At 37.7% G+C, this 16372-nt stretch overlaps 1 protein-coding gene across 1 annotated transcript in view; it reads left to right on the forward strand.

Annotated features, from left to right (window-relative positions):
* Positions 1–390: 390 nt before the first annotated feature.
* Positions 391–16372, forward strand: part of PDE3A (phosphodiesterase 3A) — a 314910-nt gene continuing 298928 nt past the window's right edge. Inside the window, exon 1 of the mRNA XM_081249969.1 lies at positions 391–1368. Within this exon, the coding sequence (XP_081106095.1) occupies positions 406–1368 (963 nt within the window). The 5' untranslated portion in view covers positions 391–405. The remainder of the gene's footprint in view (positions 1369–16372) is intronic.

Genomic DNA, 16372 nt, shown 5'->3' on the forward strand with positions numbered 1-16372 from the left:
GCCCTGCGCCCCCGGCTCCAGCAGCGGCTGCGGACCCCGCGAGCAGGAAGCCTCGGGCAATCTTTAAAACCCTGAAGTCCGAAGAGACCCCGGAGGACAGAAGTCGGGGGTGGGGGTGGAGCGGAGAATTTTCAAAGCTTTTCCAAGAGAGAAAAAGAGGAAGTCTGATCGTTTCTGCCTGTGCTAGCTTTTCACTTGAAGGCTCCTCTCTGGAGCATCTAGCCTTCTCCAGGGGTTATTCGAAAGCTGAAACTTTCAGTGCTCGCGGGCCTGGGAGAAGAAGGAGGGATTCCGAGGGTGGGATTGGGAGGAGAGCAAGCGAGCGTGCGTGCGTGTCTGTGTGTGTGTGTGTGGCGGGGTGGGGGCGTCGGGGGGACTTCGGGGAGTCCGCGAAGAGGGCGCACCATGGCCGTGCCGGGCGAGGCCGCCCGAGTCGGGGCCAAGCCCGGCCACGCAGAGGCGAGGCCGGCCCCCGCGGCGGGCCCGGGCTGCCACCGTCTCGCGGGCCCCTCATCGCCCCGGGACGCGGGCTGCCGCGGCTGCTGGGGCGCCCTGGTGCTGCGGCCCCTCCGGCGCTCGCAGAAACTTTCCTCGGCGCTGTGCGCGGGCTCCCTGTCCTTTCTGCTAGCGTTGCTGGTGAGGCTGGTCCGCGGGGAGATCGGCTGTGACCTAGAGCGGAGTGAGGAGGCGGCGGCGGCGGCGGCGGAGGAGGAAGCTGCCCCCGGAGCAGAAGGGGGCGTCTTCCCGGGGCCTCGGGGAGGTGTTCCCGGGGGCGGCGCGCCGCTCGGGCCCTGGCTGCAGCCCTCGGCGCTGCTCTTCAGTCTCCTGTGTGCCTTCTTCTGGATGGGCTTGTACCTCCAGCGCGCCGGGGTGCGCCTGCCTCTGGCCGTCGCGCTGCTGGCCGCCTGCTGCGGGGGGGAAGCGCTCGTCCAGATTGGGCTGGGCGTCGGGGAGGATCACTTACTCTCGCTCCCCGCCGCGGGGGTGGTGCTCAGCTGCTTGGCCGCCGCGACATGGCTGGTACTGAGGCTGAGGCTGGGCGTCCTCATGATCGCCTTGACTAGCGCGGTCAGGACCGTGGCCCTCATTTCCCTAGAGAGGTTCAAGGTCGCCTGGAGACCGTACCTGGGGTACTTGGCCGGAGCGCTGGGGATCCTCCTGGCCAGGTACGTGGAGCAAATCTTGCCACAGTCCACGGGGGCGGCTCCGAGGGAGCATTTCGGGTCCCAGCTGATCGCTGGGACCAAGGAAGAGATCCCGGTGTTTAAGAGGAGGAGGCGGTCCAGCTCCGTGGTGTCCGCCGAGATGTCGGGCTGCAGCAGCAAGTCCCATCGGAGGACCTCCCTGCCCTGCATCCCGAGGGAACAGGTAAGCGCTGGAAGCCCCTCTCACTCACTTCTCGGGAAAACTTGAAACCCCTGGTATCCGCCACAAAGTGGAGGGAATTCGAGCTCTGGGAACAGAAGGAAAGATAGCCCAGAAAACTGCTCTAACTTCAGACTTAGTTGGAAACTAGCGGGTTTTTCTCCCCCTCTCACACAGTATTTTATAACCTGAACAACAGGAACCCGAATAAGTAATAAAACTAGATGAGCTTTGCGGGGTCTTCCACAGCTGGGCCAACTTTTTAGATCTGCTACACCTGCGTATGGCTTGCCCTGATGCTTTCCTCCTTTAGCAGAAACGTTCGAATTAAGTTTAATTATTTTTTTAAGCGATGGGTGATTTTTAAAACGAGGCTTTTACTAGATTTCTTTCTGTTCCTTTTTATAAAACTTATTTCTTCTAAAGGGACAGGTAAACGTTTATGGACGTCAGTATAAATATTTTACAGTTAAAGCAAGGAATGCTTGAAGGTGAGGTGCTGATACGCTTTCTGGTCTTGCAGTACGTTTTACTTGAAGAGACTGCATTTGGTGGTGCCCAGTTTGTTTTTAAGTGTGATTTGGGGACATACATTATTACATGCTCATGTGTTTTGTATTATCATCATAAACTTCAATTTGGGGAACAATATGTCTGAACTTAAGAATTTGCCAGAATCATGGACTGCGCTGTTGGTATCAACTTCAGAAAACATCTCTTGAGTTATCTACATACTTCAGTGAATATTTAGAAATTCAAATGGTTTTATACAGGAAACATTAATTCAGGGGAGTATTTCTAAGTTGCTGGTAATATCAGTCTTTCAGTGAGGAGGAGGAGGAATCTAGAATTATGAGTGAAGTTATACCAAATAAAAGTTTAGTGAATTATGGGGACCAATTTCCTTATTATCAGTAAGTGTTTTGAGACCATGGAGTATAGTTGCTATAAAGGGCATAAAAGAACAAATCCCAACTTTAAAAGCAGATTGTATCTGAGAAGGAGTACCTCAGTGTTTGCCTCTCTACTCCAAGCTGATTTGACACTTGGGGTAGGGATGGCAGAGAGCTGGTTATGTACAGCAAGTGGAAATTTACACTTTTCCCATTTAAATTTATGCCTACCTGTGGTACTATTAGGACAGCTTTAGGGAGTGAGAGAGTATCCTAAGACATACTAAGCTTTTTCTTTTTAGGTTATTCTGTGGATAATCATTTGGGTGTTTCTAAGAAATAGCAGTCACCATATGGTGTGGTGGCCAGTTTGTTTCTGAAATGGAGTTGAATCCACAGAATGTGGTTGTTTGACATTATTTAGCAGAATGGATGACAACATCATAGTCTCTGTTTATTTTAAAACAAATGTACTTATTTAGCTTTTCGTTTAGATAAAGCAAATATTTCTTGGGTTTAGCTTACTCTAAGAGTGAAGTTAAAAACAGGCCACTGACTGATACTCAGTTTTGGTAGAAATCTGGAAATCACCAGAATAAAGTAAGCTGTCTACTTAAGGGTAAACCAATTAGGGGGGAAAACGTTTTAATTTCTTTTTAAAGTCACCTAGAGAATGTCTTTTAAATGAAAACACTGCTAGCTTAAATATTTTTTGAACACACTTTTCTTTAACTTATAAGGAAATGTGATCTGATCATTGCAAAATTGAACCTAAATTTCTAAGTCAAATCTGTGATTTAAGCATAAATAACTTGACTCCAAATTAATATCGTTTAGCCTCTGAAATTAAATTTCTGAAATTTCATAGTAACATTTAGAAGTTAAGGAGTTAAGGGTGGACTTAAGATAAGAAGTTGTTTAGGGGAATTAACCAGCAGTGTTAATTAGCCTGTAGATTTTTATTGGTTTCCCCTGGTTTAAATTGATAAATAGAGGATTTGAATCATCTGCGAACTTATAAGGAAATAACTGAGCTTTGCATTTTTACGTGTTTTGCTGATGATTTCTGTTGAAAATGTATATTTGTAATCTATTTTGGTCAGTTTTCTTGGCTGCTATTTTTTTAAAGCCTGTGTTTATGAAGACTCTTCTAAAGTGAGAGACTATCTCTTATGGTTGATGGAAAAACAAGGTTACATTTAGCAGAAATTTATTTACTGGAAGTTTTAATGAGGGCATGGGTGAGTGTGTACGTGTTACTTAAGGCTAGTTTTTATATATGACCCATTTAAGTTGTTGCTGAGCATAATTGTTGGGGGTGGGTGGGAACTAATATGCACTAGGATCTTATAAGACAGGGCAATATCTCATACGTTAGCCTGTGTGAAAAGTTCAGGAGCTATATAGTAAATGGCTTATCTGTTTTATCACAAGGAAACAAACTTCTCATTAAGGGTGCAAAGTGTACCACTGTCATCTGCATGCTTTATGAAGTCAAGAATCAAAATAATTATAAAACACATATATAACACTGGCCTGAATGCTACCTGAGACAATCCACAGGCAACAAGTGAATTTTAAGTAGAGGTGTGAGGACATAAAACACAGAGAGGCTGGCAGAGGCCTCTTGAGAATTTATTTGGACCTTGCTCATTATGAGGTTTAAAGGTGAGAGAATTCCAGCCTTTTCTTTTCCAGATGAATGATAGTGGCCACTTGCTTGGGAACTATCTCTCTGCAATGACTCAATTCTAAAAGGTCAAGGAGAATAGATGATAAAGTTTTCATAAGGCAAACCAAATGACAGATGGATTTCTGACCCTCCCTTCCTCCCTCCCTCACTCCCTTTCTCCCTTCCCCAACCATACTGAAGACAGTAGATCAGCTATTACATATAGAATTGAGTTTTGCAGCATTGATCATAAAGATCGCTTCAACCAAAGAAAGGAACCGTAGATCTAGTCTTCAGTCCCAGGATTAATGGGACATGGGGTGTATCTGTGAGATGCAAGTGAAGGTATCTACTTCAGGAAAGAACAAAGTTGGTAACATTTGCATGGCTTTTAGTTCAATCCTACCAGCCCAGTATCCTCAAGATTTTGTAGAACAGTGAGTCAAACTGTACTATTTTGGTTAAGAAGGCAGATGGTTCCATTAAGGTGTATGTATCTTTCCTGAGCAGATGTTCACATCCCTGAGCAGGTATCACTGTGCCCTCTGAACTCTAAGGTCCTTAGAATTTCTTGAATTATTAGATATTATGCATGATTAATAAATATGTTAGTTTTAAACATAAAATTTTAACTTAGCAATTTTTAACACTTGGAAATTGTATTTGAAGGGATGTCTCTCTGTTCTCCTTATACATCAATGAATGCAATTGGCCAGACATTCCCCTCTAATTACTGGGACCACCATGCACATTGATTTAAGAAAGATTCCAAACCAATGCCATTTTATTTTAGTTACATATTAAGAAGAATTTAATATCTTTGCCTATGGTTTCACATAAAATAAACACAAGCCGTACGCTTCTCACTGTTAATGCAGTTTTACCACTTCATGACAAAATTCTTTGTGATGGGTACAGTATCAGTCAGAAATGTACAGCTATATACTTCACATTGTGTAATTAAAAATCAAAATAGTTTTCCAGACATAAGTCCTTACAGCTCTCAATTAAACATCTTTAGCAAAAAATATCTTTAGCAGATTTTTGTAGGAATGTAGTAGTTTTTGCAAGAGTCTAGTGGTTGGTTATCAAAAGTAGAATCAAGTATTTCATCAGTGATGTAAGAAAGGTATTTTCAAGCAAAAAAGCCAACAACAAAACAAAAGTAGTAGAATATAGTAGTAGGTGTAGTTTTCAATGGTAGGCATATGGTAGGCCTTCTTACATCATTGGTAAAAAGTATAACTTACTTGCATTTACAGTATAGATTGCTTCTGAAAATACAGAATGTATTGTCCTTTAAACTCCTAAATACATTTCAGGATAATATAACATTTCTCAAATTGAATAAGTTTCCAAAACAACCATGGGTTTTTAATTCAGTTGTAGCTTCTATCACATTTCAGGCGTATAACTCTGCTCATGGCTATACAAAGAACAATATTGATTACTTATGACCTGCTGACAGAATTAAAATTAATTAATGCCAATTTTTGAAAACCCTAAAAAGGTAAAACAAGATTTTCTCATCCCTTGGGAAAGGTGAGGGAAAAGAATTTTTTGGTGTGTAGGGACAAAATTGTGATTTTACTTTGTGAATATAGACATTTAAAGCATACTGAAAAACTGTTTTGACAGAAAGAGTTAGTGAATCTATATAAATTTACAGAGGTTGGAAGGAGGCAAACAGTAATTTTACTCTTTCTGTATTGAGCCTAAAGTGTAAAAAAGTTAAAACTGTAGAACTGAAAGAAATGCTGTGTATGCTGGGCTGTCATGTTAATTAAATAAACAACCAGAACAGTGACTCTGTGTATGAAATACATTTTGAAAAGCCTGAAGGGGAGGGGTGCAGGCAGGCAAGGGTGAGTGACACTGGCATGAAAAAACATTCATTATATCTGTAGTGACATTTGTGTGAATTTGTTGTAGTCTGTTAGGAAATACAGCTCTGAGAAGAATCTCTTCAGGACTCTAGGTGAATAAAGGCCTCACCAGATTTAATTTCATGTCTCTTTTCAATAAGTTCTCATTTATTATGTTGAAGTAGGATGTTTATGAGCCTCAGAATTAGAAATATGCCTATATATTACATTTTAAGATTTTCAGTTAATATGGTTTGTGCCAGTAACAGCCCAGTAGAGTCTATGTAGACTTCCTTGAAAACTTGGCATATTTAATCTAGCAAAAGAATGAGTTTATTTGGGGTTTAGGGGTGGGAGTTGGATTTTTCAGAAAACCTTTTTTGCATGGGGCAAGTTTCTTGAGCTTTGCGAGATTAGACATAATCCTACGTGTTTCTGGTGAATTGTTTTCATTGGCCATGTGTCTCCTGTTCCATGGAGTCTCCGCCTCCCTTTTCTCTTCTGAGTGTGATATTTATAATTGTGTCTTGAAAAAAAAAAGCCTCAAATATATTAGATTGAAAACTCAATTTGCGTTTATTTTCTACATTCATGTTTTCAGCGAAGATCTATCAAATAATTCAGAATGAGCCAAAAGAGTCAGACACCTCCATATTCTTGCACCTAAATCTGTGCTCTGTTAATTATTCAAATGACCGTTAGTTCCTTTACATAGAAATTAAAATCCTTGTAGGAACTACCTATCAGTATATACTTTTACAATTGGTAGTATTTTTTAAAGGAGTATTTTTTGTTTGTTTTTGTTTTCCGTAAGGCTTTCCTGGGGAATGGTCTTAACTTTGCACTTGAGAATGTGCGTTTGCACTGTTGTCAATGTAAGATACACAGGTTTGATCTCTGGGGGGAAAAATCTTAAAGATGTGCAGAAGTTGTAGTTCAGAGAAAGATCTGTCAGATAGCAGTTGTTAAAAATATTAGTGTTCACCCAAAATGTACACTATTTTAAAAGATGCTATCCTTAGCTAATGTTATTCATAAAAGTTTTTGGTCCGTGAACCTATAAAAAGTCATATCAACATATTTTTGTCTATGTGTTAAGCCTTGTGCTAGAAAGCATACAAATTGCACGCAGGTATGATGTAGCACCTCAGCCCTGCAGAGCTTAGAGCCTAGTTAGGGTAATGAGACATCAATATAAGAAAAGGGGAAATCACATTAAAATATCTAAATGACCTCTTAGATAATCCTTGAAGGAATGCATACAATAGCTTAGAGCAGGTTTTACTAGATCCAGAACTGTTCATCGCTTCTGTGAAATTTCATGTAAAACTTCATCTGTTCATTTTTCTGGGGAAAAGGTTGATATTTTCACAGATTTTCAGAAGGTCCTCAACACATAATGGTTGAATATAAATGTTTTATTTAGATTTTGAGCAGGTTTAGGTTTTGAAGACAAGGGAGAATTGTTTCTTTGAAGTGGAAATTAATTTAGTATACACTAATAGGACTTCTGAAATACAGGTAAAATTTTTATAGGATTTAGGAAATGTTATACCTCAAGGTACCACAACGATGGTTCTCCTATCCTGAGGTAGTCTATGGCTGTAAGGAACTTGTTGTAATGCGATCTTAAAATGCTTAATTCTGTGCAGGCTGTAGTTAGGAGACTAGAATTAGTCTGATTTTAGAGAAAAGGAAACTGAGGGAGAGTCCGTTAAAAGTATGTAGCAGCCTGCGGCAAAATGTTGGCTTTTATCCAATTCTCTCTTGGACTTGAATCTGTCGCTGGGGGAACAGAGTAGGAAAGGAGTAAGGCAGATCACTTTAAGCCCACATTTCATTTGTAATTTTCAACTCTAAATTCTCTTTCAGAAATAGAAGATTGAGTAAAACCCATTTAGAGGACACATATCACAAAACTCTTTAGAGCCCTTACAGTGAATTTTCTGGTCACGTACCAGGCAGCCTTTAGAATGTATTAATCAGGACTTTGTCCCAGAAATGAATGCCAATTGCATTGCAGAGTCCTACTTTGTAGACTCTTTATCTCATCAAAGAAGAGTGTGCGATGGTGGTGTAAATATTGATTTTGGTTTTCATTTTAGTTTTTCAATAAATTGATTTAAAAATGTTCAGGATTTCAGACTTCAGTTTGAAAAGTCATCTGCACATGGGTAAAGCATTTCTTTGTTAACAAAAACAGCTGGTGGGTTTTGTTCACCTAAATTATTTTGCATGGTTTCTGTAGGAATCTGTTAAAATGTAAGTAAATAGGATGTAATATTAGAGGAAGTCATGAAGAACATTACCATTTAGAAGATGGAAAGCTATTTGGGAAAAGTCACAAACGAAACAGCTTCTGTCTGTTTGATTTGATTAGAGCTGTCATTTATTATTGAGGAATCTGAATGATTATTACAGATTTTAAGTGTTGCCAGTCCTGCTAAGATAGTGATGAAGTTACTTACATGTATTCATGTTTTTTCATCCTAAGAATATGAATAGTTATAAGGAGCACATGATGTCCGTTGGTGTGTGTGTACGTGTATGTGCAAGACTTTTTCCTCTGCCAGGAAATTGCTTTGGTTGCATCAATTTAGTGGAGAAACAGTGTCACCCAGTGGCTTTGATGAAAACAGTCCTGTAAACATTATAGATAAGCGCTGTCCAATAGAAATATAACAAAGTACTGTATTTTATATTTTCTAGTGGCCTTATAAAAAAGTAAAAAAAAAAAACAGGTGAAATCCATGATAATACTGTTTAACTTAATCCATTATATCCTGTCAACAGAAAATCAACATAAAAAAGCAAGGTATTTTGCTTTCTGCTTTTTGTGCTAAAGTCAAAATATGTGGTGTGTGTTTTCCACTTACAGCACATCTCAATCTGGTGAAGCCACATTTCAAGTACTTGGTAGACATGGGTGGCTAATGGCTACATTTTGGGACATTTTTAAAGAGGTGAAGTACTTGAATACTAATGTCACCTCTTCTGTTATAATGGAAAATCCATGTAGATTTAATGATATCACTTAATATACAACTGTTCACATTTGTATGTAGTCTTGATAGCTCATTTTTGTACCACTTACCACTCTTATAGTTGGCACGTCAGTCTGTTTTTCCTCTTTTCTTCATTTCTCATTATTGCACATATTTTAAAATATGTTGATTTTAATTGGAGCGGGAGTTTAACAGAGCCCTTAAATAAGGAAACTTTTTGTTAACTTGATTTGTAACACAGAATCAGGATTTCCAGCTAATTATGAATTTGCCTTTCGAAGTGTGATTAGTTAACAGGGATGGCTTATATATACAGTGTGAACACATGATCAGCCTTGTTCATGGTGATTAGTCTGTAATTGGGTTATCTAATGTCTCTTTAGAAATGAAAGTGCTTATGTTTGTAATGCAGGTCGTTATCTTGGTAACTTAGGAAACTAAAGCCGCAAACCGGCTAGTAGCTTTAATGGATGAAAATTCTAACAGTGTCTGTAAAGGGCTGATGATTCTTCACTATTGCTTATGTAAACACCACTCTCATGGATATACAAAAGGAAAATGCTTCCATTTTGTGTATAGAGAGGACTGGAGATTTTGATAGTGTGGAATTTCTAAACTAGGAATTGAGATTAGGGGGCTTTTGAAGCTCTGTGTGATTTCAAACTGCCGGCTAAACTCAAAAAAATGTACAGATGGAAAAGAAGAACTTTTAAATGTCACCTTCCTTCCATCTCCTTTCCCCAAGCTCTATGAATTCATAACTGTAGTCATATTTCCAATATTGCATCGAGAAGTGATGAGAAAACAACTTTTAAATATAGCATGTTCCTTTATATACACAGATGTATAGAATTATTTTTTAAAGTATGCATTTATTTTGCGTATATTGGTTTATATCTGTGTGATGTTTATCATGACTTTTGATTTATAAATCAAACTTACAAATGACTTTATGATGACTTTTGATTCATAAATTTCTCCCTTTTAAAGCACGATCTATTATTTATCTTTGCATTAGAGAATAAAAATAGTGAGATACATAGGTTTTTACATATCACTTAGGAAATAAGCTAGAAAGAGCAAAGGTAATAGAATCTAGATATACAAAGAAGCACATTTGTCTAAAATGAAATAATGTGGACTCAGTCTCACTCCTGGTGAAGCTGGATTAATTTAGACTCCTTGAAGTAGCTAGCTGGAGAATAAAATGTCATAGTAATCATAACTGTTACTTGAAAGAGTTTGTATTTGAACATAACTAGTCATTTGCCCTGGCTAATTTTGAAATTGCTTTAAATTAATGTAAAGGTTGGTCTTGTAATTTTTTTTTGGCCAGTCTTCCCATCTGACAATGTACTGCATGTGTGTGTATGTATATAATTTTTTCCAAGAAATGCATTTTATTTCATGTTTTTTTTAACATAATAGATTCTTCTCAGTCAGAGTGTGTTTAAAAATTTAAGGAATGCCTTTCTATCCCCTACATCCCACAGTGCCTTATCAGAATATTGAAATAATTTTATGCAAGAAGCTTGTGGTTTTGATTTAATAGGATTTTAATAGAAATTTTCAACCTTCTGAAGTAAGTTGAAATAACTGAATATTTATGCTATATCAGTGGCAGGTGTTTCCTCCTCTTCAGGTATAATCCACTTAAATAAACCTAATGGAAGTTTGAAGTCAGAGCAGTATTATTTGGGGGGGAATGTTTTATTTTGTGGTGACTCCTGTAAAGTCAGCCTCCTTTGGACATTGTTAAACTAGCTTGAGCACAGAGAAAGGAAATCGTTCTTATTTTTAAACTAAGTATTTTAGAGGATGGAATTAACAGGTCCGCTTAGGAAATGGTCTTCAGGAGGCCATGCTAGTCCTTGTGATATGAAACATCCCCTTGTTTGGGAGTTAGTATTTTGGGGTCCCGACTCAGCAGCAGTCTCCCAGGAAGTTGGGAGAGGCAACCTGAGTTGCCTAGGCTTCCTTGAACATTTACTTTCTAGGCTCAAGAACTGAAGAAGTCAGATTCACATCGCAACCGTTCTCATTATAAAAGGAATCAACATTTTTGGCCTCCTTGTGTCAACCATAAGTATTTGCTTTAGAAAATTTCAGCCCAGTGTCTTGCTTGCGGTAGGCGCTAACTGGCAGAATGAATGGATAGAAAAGAATGAAATGATTTTAATCTGAAATATTTATCCCCCTAATCTCCTGAGATTGAGCTAGTGATTAAACCCATTGAAGTAAACTTCTATAGAGAGAAGAAAAGAAATAGCCTATTCACTAGTCTGTGAACTTACATTTTTAATGTTTGTAATTTTATTACTTTAAAAATATTCTCTTCCATGTGTCAGATAAGGGGCTGAATTTGTCTGTGCCTTTCATGGTAGGAAATCCCACGTTCAGCATGAGTCCTAGATATTTATTTTTAGCTCACTTCCAACTGAAAATAACCAAAGCCACCACCAAGATCACTGTGGTGTGAACTTTAGAAAGGTCTGTGAAATTAGGGTACATTTTTCAGAAAAATAAAAATTCAAGTCTTTTTCATGTGCAACTAATACATTAATTGAGAAAGAATCAGCTTTGACGTTATTTGTTCCCGTCTGTCACTTTCTACAAAGTGTTGGCAGGTGTTCAGCTACACCTTTTTACAGTCAGTCTGTATGCTTATTAGAGTTCTTATTCAATCGCTGCATTTTCTGAAAAGTCTAATGTAAAGTAAATACTATCTCTTTTTTTAATCTTTTAATTGTGCTCAGTTACAAAATATAATTTGAGCCTGTTGCTTCCAGAGATGACTTTGTGAAATTAGCTTATTTCAAATGTCATCCATCTGTAGCGCTAGTCCAATTGTGCTGAATAATATAGAAGTTTGGTAGCATATTTCAGAGTCCAGAGGAATTTAAAAATCAACAGTTCACAAGGTTTTATTGAAATGACAGGTTTTAGTTTATCTAGTCAATTTTTTTTGGTCCATCTAGTTTTTAATAGAACTTGACTTGTTAAAATAGAAAGTTTTAAGTCAAATAAGGATATTTTGTTGCTGTAGTTATAATTCTTAATAGAGATATTGTCATCTCCTCTCACTGAAATCAGACATTTCTCTTCTGAGTATGTTAGGCAGATTATCATGCCTTTAAATAAACTAGGAGTACAGTTTAGAAATAAAAGTTATTTCCAACTTTGTTTTCTGGGAATAAGTTTCTTTTAGTTTGTGGATGTCAAATGATATCATAGATCGATCTTTTAGAAAGGCTGCCATTACTGAACACTTTGAGAGTTTAAGATATCTTTGAATATATTATTTTTAAAAAATCTGAATGTTTCTCTTTGAAAACATAATTTACAAACTGAGAATTTAGTTATAAATTAATTCACCTTTTGAAATAAGCAAGGTATATTCTTTTGGTAAAGGAGCCATTTCTAAATTTCTTTGACATTTTTGTCAAATGTAAAATAAACTAAAAAATTTAGGAGCAAAACCTTCCACTCTATTTTCATTTTGAGACAGGAAGCTAACTGTATGTCTTTACCATTTGAAGAGTGTCTGTTTTTCCTCTTAATGACTTGTTTTGGCTACATTGAAATTGTTTTTGCTAGATAAACAGGACCTAAATTATAGCACAGTTATTAAGGCAGTAGCCTCATTTTGTCCACTTCTCATTCCTTTTTACTTGAATAATAATGGGATTAGCTCTTCTTCACCCCTTCAGAGAATGACAAGGAGAGCTTTTAAATCTTTTCAGTGGAACTTCTGAAGCCATTAACTAGTCCTCAATGAAAAGTGTGAGAATTCGGTTGGGAATGTTGGATCCAGATATAACTGAACACTGATTAAGTAAATTATCTAAAAAATAAAGTGGCATTCAGAAATGGAAACTGCCCACAATAAATAAGTGAAAGAAATGAATGCTAGTATTTTTCTTGTGCAGAAAGAAGACTAGATCAAAATCAAAAGAATTCCTCAGTTTAAAAAACATATATTTATTGTATGGTCTTTTGGGGACATAATGTTGGTGCCCTTAAAATCTAGAACTCCTTAGGATTTGGAAAGAGGAGACCCTGCGGGCGTCACTCCTGGACACTGGGCAGGATGTCCAGCCATGTGTTGGCTTAGGATCTGTGCTTAGACCAAAAACACTTCGATCATTTTTCAGAGGTCATAATGCTATTCCTGAACTTTCCTGACATTCATTACTTTCCAATTCGTCGATTCTTACATTTTAGTTCTTTAGCACATTTATCACTTTGACTTATAACTGTACCGTTAGGGCAGTCTTGTGTGAACTTTTACCTCTTATGTGACCAGATTGATGAAAAATGCCAGCAAGTAAATATATCTTATTTAAGATCGACTCTCTCTATTTCACATTGATTCTTTGTTACCTTCTAAGTATTTCAATATGCCTGGATTCTTATCTTCTTTTTCCCTGGGGCTAATTAATCTTATGTAATTATTATAATGCCATATTAATCAAACTCTTGTTTATGAATTCTAACAGTAAATGCCTCTGATTAGTAGATTTATAGACTTCCTTCAGATGCTTTCAGAATTTGTAGGAGATGGCCTGACCTTACCTACTTATCATTACACATTATCTGGCACTTTCTAAATAGAGCTGCTATATGTCTTCAATGCTATAGTTCTCGAATTTTAGTGTGAATAAAAGTGATCTGGGAAGCCTATTAAAATGCAAATTCCTAGGTTCTAAGGTCAGAAACTCTGATTTAGTTATGTGTAGAGCAGGGTCCAGAAATCGAGTTTTAGAGCATTTTTGTTGCCTCAGTGAAGAAACACAGGACTATAAACTTCTGTCTACTAAAACTAGACAGAAAGTTGGGACTTTTGCAATCTGATTAAGCAAATAGTTAAAAAGTACTTGGCTCGGTATCATGGGGAAAACTTATTTACTTATGTAAACACACACATATATGTACATACGTAGACACACAGAGAGATTATAGTTAATCAACCTATGACATTCATAAAATTTTCACTTTGATTTCCCCATTGAGGATACCTCAGAGAAGTTATTTGACACTCTGCAGATAAATTTCTTCTTCTGTGAGAAAGGAGTAACAATTTCTTCACTTATCTCATATGCTGTTACAAAGCTTAAATAAAAATATATTGCCCTACAAATGTTAAGTAGAAAGAGTATATGCCCTGGACAGAGACAGGCTGAGGCTTTATAATGTAAAGTTCCTTCAACTTTCTGAACTTGAATAATCCTATCTGTAACATAGGAATACTATAGCCTACTTCTTAAGGTGTGAAGATTAAATTAATAGAAACAATGGACATTAGTTCTTGTCAAACATTCCCCCCGCCCCCACCCCATGACTGAACAAGAATATTCCTACCCATTAGGGCCATGTCATTGAAGGCTGTTGGTAAATGTCAGAAAGTTTAATGCAAAACAATGCAAACAATTTTGCATTTGATAAAAAAAAAATAGGCTTGCAGGTCTACAAAAGAAGCAGGTTTTCTTAAGTTAAATGATATTAGACAGTTGCTTAAATTACAGTTAAATTACAGAAGAGCCTGGAGATTCAGACAAGCTCACAGTGGAAAAAGAAAGATTTGACAAAGATGGTGACAGGTGCTTCAGAAGAAAAAGATGTGAGTGACAAAGGATGAAGGGGGATATTTAGGAAAATTAATGGATTTGAACATGTTTGTCAAAATAGCTGATGGCTCCTTTGAGTCAGTTGTGCAATCATGTATCATATAACCCCATCGGCAACTTGATTTGTCCTCTTGCTGCCATTATACACCATATTTTGTTCTGAGAAACAAAGTTATTTCTCAAAACTTTTAGCTTAAGTTTTTGTGGTGACATTCTAGTCATACCCTTCTTTTTTGCTCGTTACTTGCCAATGAGACCATTATTCTCAAATAATAGGGACTTCCTGCTTATAATCTATGGAAAGCAGCTAGTTCAGTGCTAGTTCAGCAGTGACCCTCAGTGAGTGCTGATTTCACCACATTAGAATATTCCTGTAGCTACTCGCTCTTTTTACCAGCTTCCACAGGGCCTCAACACTCAGACCACTTTTCTTCCAGATTTTCCCACCCATTGAATGATTTTTGAGTCTTGAGTGAGGTGGTTGTTTTGGATTGACCTCCACAGGAGCAGGAATCCTGTATCATCTCACTCTACCACCATTGGTTTCAATTTAGAAATTCTGCTTGGGGTAATCATGTTCTTCTCCAACTTGATCAAAGGAAGTTTTTTGGTTTTCATTTCTGTGATACAGGAGGAGATGTCAGAAAGGTGATGAGGAGGGCCAGTAGATCAATAGGCTGTGGGGGTAATTGCAAGACTGGTGCTCCAAGCAGAATGGGAAGCCATTCATTGAAGGGTTAAGTGAAGAAGGGATGTGATCAAACTTACATTCAGTAGGATCTCTCAAGCAATCTGTGCTGAGTGAAAATAGGTGGTAGGATGGAAGAAGGGAGATCAGTTAGAAGACTATTGCAGTAATCCAGGGAGGATTGGGAATGATACCAGGAGGTAGTGTTAGAGAGAAGATTGTAAATATCTATTGAAGGCAATGCCACCAAGATTGGCATTGACTGGCTGATCTCCTGGAAGGTAGGGAGAGAGTTCCTTTAATGTTTTCTCTTTTATTTAGGGGCCTAATATTAAGCATTCCTTGCTTTAAAAAAAATCTGATTGGGTTGACCTTTTTTTTTTTTCTTCTTCTTTTCAATTTTACCTTCTGTCTTTGCCTTTCAGAAGATGTTCAAATTGTGGGCGTTTCCAGAAAACCATCAGATCTCCTTATGTTGAAACTCTAATCAAGTATCTTAAACTCTGCATAAAGTATTAGTTTGCTGGGTTTTATAACATTTGGTCTGATAAAACTTAGTTTTGAAATTTTATTCTTATATAAATATCTTTTAAATTTTAAAATAAATTTGAATAAAATATAATTTTAACACACTTAAGTGTCATCCTCACGCTCTCTCTTTTAAACAGATACCTTTATAACTCATGCTGTAATATCCTAAGGTTTAATATGGCAAACAATTAGACCTTTCAAAGAAAATGCAAGGCTTTCTCTTTTTATTAGTCTTTCAGTAGTCTGACAAATCCCATTTTTATCTAAAGCCATGTTGCCAGTATTTCCCAGACCTTCCTATAGAGGAAATGCTTCTATTTTGTTTTCATATTAACTCAGACCATTTGTCAACCTACAGAGCACTTCAGTGATAGGTGCTATATAAATATTTAAATTACGATAGCTTGATTGCACCGTAACTTTTCAGAGTTTGCTTAACTCCACATTGTGGCTAGTATCTGATTATGAAATATTTTCCATGCTGCTTGGAAGCCACAAAAGATAAGGAATTTTCAAGTCTGTGAAATGAGTTTTTAATCACATGGGAAAATATTTTGATGAATGGAGAGGGAAATCAGGAAATAAAATGGAGTATATGGCATGCTTTCACCTCAACAGTCAAATGCATAGCAGAAAGGAAAGCAGTCAAAATGTTTCTTGTTGTTTGGATGAGGGTATCGTGGGTGATTTTTGTTTATTTTTCTATTCTGTAGAGTCTACGTTTTC

This window comes from Mesoplodon bidens (genome assembly GCF_964165515.1).
Source record: "Mesoplodon bidens genome assembly, chromosome: 11".
Classification (NCBI taxonomy): Eukaryota; Metazoa; Chordata; class Mammalia; order Artiodactyla; family Ziphiidae; genus Mesoplodon; species Mesoplodon bidens.